The sequence below is a fragment of the Eurypyga helias genome, unplaced genomic scaffold (assembly GCF_000690775.1).
Source record: "Eurypyga helias isolate BGI_N326 unplaced genomic scaffold, ASM69077v1 scaffold20032, whole genome shotgun sequence".
In the NCBI taxonomy this organism is placed as follows: domain Eukaryota; kingdom Metazoa; phylum Chordata; class Aves; order Eurypygiformes; family Eurypygidae; genus Eurypyga; species Eurypyga helias.
The window spans coordinates 267-9302 of NW_010238153.1; the positions used below are offsets into that span (position 1 = coordinate 267).

Below are 9036 nucleotides of genomic sequence, written 5' to 3' on the forward strand. Positions count from 1 at the left end.
GCGGCAGCTTGTACCAGACAAACCCGTCACCGGGATGCTACAGTGCCCTGGAGCAGGGCAGCCCCCCGCCCTACGCCATCGTGCCGGAGATGATGCGCTCCGAGATGGACTCCAACTACTGCCCTCCCGGCAACGTCCACGGGCGGTTCTTCGTGACGCCCAGCTTCGGGGGCCCGCAGTTCGTTGAGAACATTAAGCCTGAGCCTGACATGGACAATTACGGACCGGTCCTGGGTCTGGTGCCCCAGGCTTGCCCGAAAATCAAGCAGGAGGGCAGCGTGACCTGCATGATGGCCTACGAGCAGCCCCGGGTGGCCAGCTCCCCCCAGATCCCTGGGGCAGAGACACCTCCACTGAGTCCTGACGATCTCATGGTGAACGACTGCCACACGCAGATGATGTGCCCCTCGTCCGTGTCCTTCCAGCAAAGCTACCACCCAGCCTCCGGCTTCCACCACCAGCAGACCCATCTCCAGTACCAGAACACCTCCCAGTTTGGCCTTTTCGAGGACAGCCTGCCCTTACAACCCTCCGCTCCCAGAGGCATGCTCACCCCTCCTTCCTCCCCTCTGGAGCTGCTGGACTCCAAACCAAAAAGAGGACGCCGGTCCTGGCCGCGGAAGAGGACGGCCACTCACACGTGCACCTACGCAGGGTGTGGGAAGACCTACACCAAGAGTTCGCACCTGAAGGCCCACCTCAGGACGCACACAGGTAAGCGTGGCTGGTCGCCTTCGTCCGGAGCCGCGCTGCGTGCCGGTCGCGATAGCTGCCTGTAAAACACAGTTTGCTTTAACTCCGTAGTCTCCGAGCTCCGGGAGTATTCCCGGCTGAGCTACGGCAGGTGCTCAGGTCTGTAACGTCCAAGCGTTTCCCTGTGTGTGTGTAGGGCAAAGCTTTTCCACGGGCTTCTAATGCCCTGTCTGCAAAGATTTTCACTGCAGGTATAAGTCAGTAAAGGAATTGCCCGGTTTGGCTTAAAAGCACTTGGATGGTGTTGTAGGAGGGAACAAAAGGATACGCGGAGCTAAACTCGGAGGGTTGCCCAGCCTGCGACGCTGCCTGTACGTGGGAGTGCCGCGCTGAGTCACGCTCTCTCTGCTTTCCCCAACAGGTGAAAAGCCCTACCACTGCAACTGGGAAGGCTGCGGCTGGAAGTTCGCTCGCTCCGACGAACTCACCCGTCACTACCGCAAGCACACCGGCCACCGGCCCTTCCAGTGCCACCTGTGCGACAGGGCGTTCTCCCGGTCAGACCACCTGGCTTTGCACATGAAGCGGCACATGTAGCCCGGGAGACCCTGACCTGCAGACAGCGGACGTTCTTTAATGCTCAGGTGCAGAAGCGTTAAAAACTTGTAGCTGGTACTACGTAGGGAGGCACCGACGCGCTGGCGATGGGAGCTGAGGAGGATTTGACACAAGGAGACTTAGCCAGTCATCTCCTGCAGAGAAGTTGACTATCAGTGACCCTGCCCGTCCCGGTCAGGAGAAGAGGGGGTATTTATGTGAAGGGTAAACTCCGTAGGACTCCATACAGACTGTATAGAAGAGGCTGTAAATATGTTTGGTTTTTTTTTTTCCCAATCCTAAGTGCCCAGTCCTAAGCTTTACAAGACAATGTTTGTATGGAAACTGCCTGAAGTTGACCCTAGAAGGGATTAAATGAATGTTACTGTAGCTAACGACGTTCCTTAGATCTCAGTCGAGGGCATGGCTAAGAGAACACTCCTATGGTTAGACTGTTTGTTTCACAGGTGCAATAATATTCTTGTTTGCCATGATCTACACTAGAAGTACAGGGCTTGATGTCTTGTAAGAACTTATTTTACTGTAATTTTTTTACATATTGTAAATAATTTTATACAATGATAAATATGGTATATGTAAATAGAAGACAAATGGGTATTTTGCCTATTTCTGTTTTTATAAAAACGTCATTTTCAATGTTTGAAAACATTTCATCTTTTTAATAAAATAAGTTTTTAATTGCTGTGATTTTTATTCTCCTTTGAGATCTCCCTGTTGCTTTTTCCCCCTGATGGCTGGACCAACAACCACCTGGTTATGCTTTAAATTATCAATAGCTGTAAGAAGATGCTTAAAAAATCCAAGCTATGGATTTTTCTAACATAGATATGAGAGTGGTAATTCATTCTCAGTGGTAAACAAGACAATACGGTGTTTTATCAAAAAAAAAAAATCAAATAGGAAAGTAGATCACATTCAAAATATACTTCCTAAAAACGGTTAAGTAAGCAACACTGTAATTTCAGTCTCATTTCTAGTTTATGCTAGACTATTTTAATAGCATCCTTAATGTTTTCCAGATGCAGTTCTAGTTTTGCCAGCAGTGTGTGGGTTTTTACTATAAATTTAAACACTGCATTTTTGTAATTACGGAGGCTTATTTTAAGGCATTCTTGTACATAAATTATCCCTGCTCTCAAGAGCTCAGTGCAGAATTCCACTAGAACAGTAGTGGAATTTAGACATAAATTCACAGCACAGGTTAAAATACCTTCATAACTCATTCCCAAAAACTTCAATTCACTTAATAATTTTGATTCCCACCTAGATTTCAGGTGTTAAGAAAGAGATTTACTGTTCTGGAGGACAGTAAGTTAAGCCAGGAATCCAGATTCTGAAAACTGCTTTGCAATAACCTGCATCCTGCCATAGCTGTAGCAGTAAACTGCTGCAGCAAGGCAAACGGAGCCCCCCCACAAGCTCTTCCACAGCTGTAAACGAGCTCATAACTCCAGAGAGTGTATCTATGCAATTACTCTGAAAGGCTAACGAGGATCCTCTGTTTTAACAGCTACAGTTGAGAGGGGAGCCTTGACACAAGAACAGAATCACTCTTCATTAAGTATGCAGGTTTGGCTTAATATTGAAACATTTTTCCTTAACATCTGGCTACTTGGAACTTGATTTTAATGAAGGTTGTGACATTTTTCGGACTTCACAAGTCAGGATACAGAAGAACGAAATCAACAGGAATACATTTAAAGTAACTACAAATATAGCTATTCTTCTGTGAAAGCAAAGTCTGCAGTTGTTCATGTGGAACAGATGTATTTTGGGCTTCTAATCACTGACATGGAAGAATGAGTTCCACATTTCACTTTTATAGCTCTTTCAAAGTGAAATACAAGGGGGATTTAACATTTCTTCATTAAAAACAAAACTCATTTACTTGCTAGAAAAAAATTGCACAATCTAATTCCAGAAAGTGAGGATGACTTAAAGATGTTCTAAAATTAGCACATTCATTGCTGCAACAGTTCTAGGTATTTCCTTCTCTTTCCCCATAGCCGAAGATTTTCATATTTCAGCATGTCCTCTGGTGTTTATAACCTTCACAACACCATTTTTTGACATTAAGCCTCACCCTTACCTTTCCACAGTCTCCTGGCTTTCCCTGGCTCTTTCTGAAGAACTGACAATTCCCAGGTTCCAGTGATACCGTACAACCTTAAACTGTCCCCTCTTTAATAACGTAATTAAACAGGACACGGAGGTGACACCTGGCTGCAGTGGGCACAGCCCTACAGCTGGCTCAGGAAGGTCCCCAGCCAGGGCTCTCCAGCAGCGCGGGAGAGCTCGGAAGCATCACGCCGTGCTTCTCTGGCTCTGCATGTCCTCAGTCATCTCTCGACCTCTGTTAGGGGCAGGGTACTGGGCTAGAAAAGCAGCCACAGCCTGTGAGCTGGCCCGAAGCATGAACGCTGCACCGTGCCTGCCTGCAGAGATAAATGTTACTGCGTTCACCAGCCCCTAAAAAACCACCTGAGTGGCTCCCCCCGAACCGCAACGGCACGGCTGCTCCTCCTCCCGCCTCCGGCACCTCTGCTCCAGTCTAGCTGGAGGGGTCATAACTTCTGCTACCTCTGTTCCTGTTCACTAGGTCTTCAGATAAAAGCCTTGTCGTCTGCATGATACCGGGTTACCAAACAACACCCGAATCATGATCGACAGTGGAGACATGCTCACGATGGGGAAACGAGCAGGTTGTGCCCTCTGAGCTTTTACATGTGTTGTGACTCAACTTAAAATAGGGCAAAGCCATCCTCTTACACATAACTACTAAAAAAAACATATAAAAATATATAAACACAGGCTTCTGAAAGTGGGGAGGCACAAAGCACTAATAAAAACTGGTGGCCAACTTTATCTGAATGGTTTAATTATATGATAATTTCTGTGTGGTGTTCACAGGAAGCTGCAGGTTCTTGGATCTCAAGATAATCTCATACCAGAAAGAAAGAGATGCTGATCTCATTCTTCTCACATTCTACTATGAGTAATTGTCCACTCTCTTTTTCTTTTCCTTTTATTTTTAATTGCCTTAAATTAGTACATCCAAAGATGGGTCAGTGTGATTCCACCAATCTACTACCCCTCCCCTGGCCAGCAGGAAATCACTAACGCTCTGCAATGTCTCCTCATACCAGACCATCAGGTCATCACCTTTTAAATAATTTTGTTCTAGTTAACACAAAAGATCCAGAATCCCAGATGCTTCCCGGGGAACACGCGGCAAAGAGCTGCCCTTTCCGTCTGCAGCTATCCTGGATTTGATTTTGACACACCAGGGAGAGAAAAAGGAAAAAAAGAAGAAGTAGTCAAACCCGATAGGAGGAAACGAGGAGTCCGTTGTAAACAAGATTTTCACACATATTCTTATAAGATACCACAGAGATGGGCTGACTCTGCTTGCAAGATAGATTGCCAGATTAGATAGAGCACGTTGAGTACAGAGACTAGCAAATCCTGCACAATGTTCCTAGTGAAAGTTTTAGCAGATATTGCTGACCTCGAGACACCATCCAGGGGAGTTACTGTTTAAAGTCAGTTAATTCCACTCCGGGTTTCAGAGCGTTGTGTTTCGCTACGCTGAAAACGGTTTTTCTCTCACCTGCTGACTTCAGAAGAGTCAGTTAAATGTGTACGACATGGGAACTCATCTTCAGAAAACACCGTAACACCCAGCCTGTTGCTGCTGACCCAGCACCCAGAGCAGAATCCGTCCTGCCGCCCCGAGGGGCTGTCGCCCGCCTGCCTTCCAGCTCTCGAGGGAGATGCAGCACCCTGCCAGGCAGCCCAGCACCGCCCCAGCACCCTGCGAGCAAGCGGGCAGGGCGCTTTCACATCGGGGTTTTTCAACCCTGTATGGACCAGAAACCCTCCAGCTTTTCTGGAAGTTCATCTTAGCTTTGCAGTTTTGCAGATGATCACGGCGGGGGGAGCTTAAGCTTCAGTTTTGGCCATAGCTCACCTCGTGCAGGCACGGAGGGTTTCAGGCTGTGCGAGTCCTTGGTTCCTCGCAGCCGTTTACCAAGTGCCTGAAAACACTGACTCGCTCTGAACTTTGGTCCTCCATCCACAAGAAGTGCCAAAAAAAGTTTGTCCATTCTTCAAATTACAGGATTGTGCGGTTGTGTGGTTTTCTGTGGTAGCAGCTCTGTGGTTTCGAGAGCTATTTTGTGCACCTATAACACAGAGTAGCTGTTAGGCTTTTCTTAAATGGAATTTTTGAAGCCAGAATCCCAAGCTCCAGCAATTTCTTTTGCTATATTTAAATAAAACATCTACAACAAAGTCATGGAGCCATTGCCATGGTAACTACCAGTGTTGGGGAGAAACATAAAGAGGAAAATTCAATCCAAACCCCGTGTAACTTGATCGGGAGAAAGCTATCCCCACTGCTAACATCCAAAACACACTTGGTGGCATCTACAGACCTTAAAATTCCTGCGTGTCCTCGAAGCAGCCGCTCCCAGCTAGGTCTAACAGCTCCCACCTGCCCGGGACTTATCCTGCGTGCCAAGAGCAGAGTGGTTAGAGCTCCTGGAACCGGCGGGGGCTGCAGCAGCCCCTCTCTCCATGGCTGCAGACCCAGGCTCAGGCACACCTCTGTTCAGATACGTGCTTCCCATAGATTCGGAGGAGAAGGAATAGATTTACAAGTCCAACACCAGAACCCTAAAGCACGTAGCCATACACCGTTCACAGGCCCTGGAGGTAACTGGTTCAACTTATTGATTCCCAGAGAGTCCTTAAAACTCTGTGCTGTTTGATCCCAACCAACCCATTCCCCATCACTCAGGCTCAGATTGGGAATAGGCTCTGCCACGGAACAGTACTCCAAACTTGAAGTGCACAGAGCAGGCAGGGATCTTTCCTAAACTTGTTAGGCAGAAAAAAGTGTTTGATTCAATCTTTCAAGGTCTGACTTTGCAGCTACAGTTATTTGATCTTACAATACTTTATGCAGACACAAAAAATGATTCACATGCACTGCTTTGGGTCATGAAGATGTATTAACGTTAACGAAACCAACCGTTCCAAGCCTAAGGAGAGCAGGAGCCGCAAAGTTTTCGTTTACTCTGTAACCACAGTCAGCATTAGTTACCTGCTTCCTCACCTGCTTCAATTATCATTCCTTTTAGCCAACCCAAAGTAGACTGTCCTATGCAGTCAGCATGAATTCAGCAGCACAGAACTTGCAGATGAACTTACAGGTTTATAATTAGAAGCCGTATCCCTTTAAATCACTTTACCTTTGGTTTCTCGCACTTCTTGCAGCTCAGAGCATTCCTGGAGTTCTGACCTATCATTATGTCATCAGGAAACATCTGGAATATCACACTGGACATCCCTGGTGACATGTAGTGTTAGGTGAGAAGGTACCGAGCCCGAGCCTTAAACACAAAACACACACACAAATCCCAAACCCCCCTTTGTTTACAGCCTGTGCACGACGACAGCGTAAGTGGGTTTTGGTGTATTAGTGGTTATATATCACAAGGACTTGCAAAAGAAGGGATGGGGGTGCCTGCGGGGCCTTCCTGCAGGCGCAAGGGATGGGCAGAGAGAGCACAGGGCTCTGTCCTTCTGCACAGACTCCTTCCGCGACTGAGGACAAGGTTTATGGGGAATTAACAGCAGACGTAGATTATGTCTGCAGCTGGCAAAGAGCGTTACGAGAATGCATCAATCGGGAAGGCTATAGCGTCTGTCAGAGATGCTGTATCAGCACCAATAAAAAGCTTTAATTGTGGTCATTACGTTAAAAAAATGCTAACCAGCCAGGAGGAGAGGGATGTTGGGAGTGACTAACCTGGGAGTCACACACAGCCGACGGGACATGCAGCATTTTCTCCCCGTAGCGCCTCCCTAAGAGAAACACGAGGGCAATCTCGGCGGCAGGGAGGGCGCAAGGGCTCCGAGCGCCCAGGCTGTGAGAACACACGCTGGTCTGGGGTCGCAGCTGGTCAACAAACGCTACATCTGCGTTGAGGTTTCACAGCCGGGCTCAGCGCTTACAGCTCCTTATGCCGGAGTTTCCACTTGCAAACGTCTCTCCTCCAACGGGCTGCCTGTGCTTTTCCTGCCTTCCCAGTGAGGAGCCCCCCCGCGATGCCTGGCACAGGGAGTCCTTTTGGGTTAGGGATAACACGGATTAGGCAAAGCCTTGGGATGAGAACGTCCGACTCCAAAAGCTTCCGCTGGAGCAAAACACGGAGCTGTGGCCCAGGTTCCTGTAAAGAGGAGCATTCCAGGACAAGAGAACTGGGGTAGGCAGTTGTGCCTGCCCGTGACACACCACAGTCAAATCCTGGCTTCAAAATGCCAACGTACCAAAAATAATTGCTGGAGAAACCTCAAAAGAAACCTGCTACGGCAACCTGTCGCTAACCATGCCAGTGTGTGCGGAAGCGGCGTACGTAAAACCAACGGCAGAATAATGAGTCAAAGTGAATAATGTTGAATGGTATGATAGTGAGGTGTGTTTTTCCAGCAAGCAGAAAGGATTTGTCTCTGGTGATCTCTCCAACCCCTCCCAGCACAAATTGCCTGGATGTTTAGCATTGCGGCACACAAACTGTTTTGGAAAGGGTGCGGCGTTGGGTTTTCTGACTGGTCCGTGCAGACCAAACGCGGCTGGGACAAGGACGAAGGGAAAACAGTGCGGGGAGAGCGCCAGCCAGAAGAGGGAAGATGGCAACGCAGACAACCAAGCAGCTATTGTAAGCAAGATTCACAAATCTGACACAAAAGCTTGTGAAATTGTGGACCAAAACAAAGTAAAGAAAGATTGCCGAAGTCTCAGAGCTCCAAAAAGTAACTTTTCGTTTATTATATTAAACAATAACATTTCTCTTATTATATTAAACAATAAACAACATGAGATGGGTTAAAATCAAAATACCTTTCAATTCGTTATGATATTTGAAAGATAAATATAACTACAATAATGTACATATTTGGAGATATTAGTCAGATTTAGGTCAACATTGCAGTTCCCACTTTGTGTTTCCACCTTCTTTAGGTCAGACTACAGAACGTCCCCTTACAAGGGACAGCAGAGGAGCGCTCGCTCTAGGACTGTGACAGCAAAAGGAACCATAGTCACTAGGAGTTTTCCTTGTAATGCCGAAGGGGAAGGCCGAAGTCGGAAAAATGAGAATTCCGTTTCATAACCAATTAGCCTTAATTTATAAAACTTTCAAGTAAAAAGAGCAGTATAGCAACTGATAGAACAGGTGTGTCGATGAAGAGCAGTTCGCATACCTACTCTAAAAATAACTCCTCTGTGATTCCACCGTACTCCAAGCAGAATTCCTTTCTAAGGGATGTTTGCTGTGAAGCCTACAGAGCGGGGCGGCGGCTGACACACCACGAACGAGCTGTGCCCCCCGCGTAGGAAGATAGTTGGATGGTTATTAGCACAGACCAATTCACTTTAAGAGTTCCAACTCTAAACGGGGATTAAACAGAAACAAAATTCCTGAGAGGGAGGAATAAAAAGCAGAAGAAGGGAGAAACCAAACGCATACACGAGGGAAAGCAACAATTCTACTTGGACCAAAACTCCCTGGGTCTCGGTTCTACAGAATAAATACTTTTCTCAATGGAGAAACACTAAAGAAGAAATAGTAACCCCAAAAGGATTATAAGAAGAATCCAAGAAAAGTGCATTATCTTTGAGCATAAGATGACAAAATAATTTCTACAAAATTTCCGACG

General features: G+C 47.0%; 1 protein-coding gene across 1 annotated transcript in view; it reads left to right on the forward strand.

Annotated features, from left to right (window-relative positions):
- The window catches only part of LOC104506720 (Krueppel-like factor 2), a gene marked incomplete at its 5' end in the record, with an annotated part of 1581 nt that extends 185 nt beyond the window's left edge, over positions 1 to 1396 (forward strand). Inside the window, 2 exons of the mRNA XM_010147762.1 lie at positions 8 to 714; positions 1115 to 1396. Coding sequence (XP_010146064.1) covers positions 8 to 714; positions 1115 to 1290 — 883 coding nt within the window. The remainder of the gene's footprint in view (positions 1 to 7; positions 715 to 1114) is intronic.
- Between the last annotated feature and the right edge of the window lie 7640 nt (positions 1397 to 9036).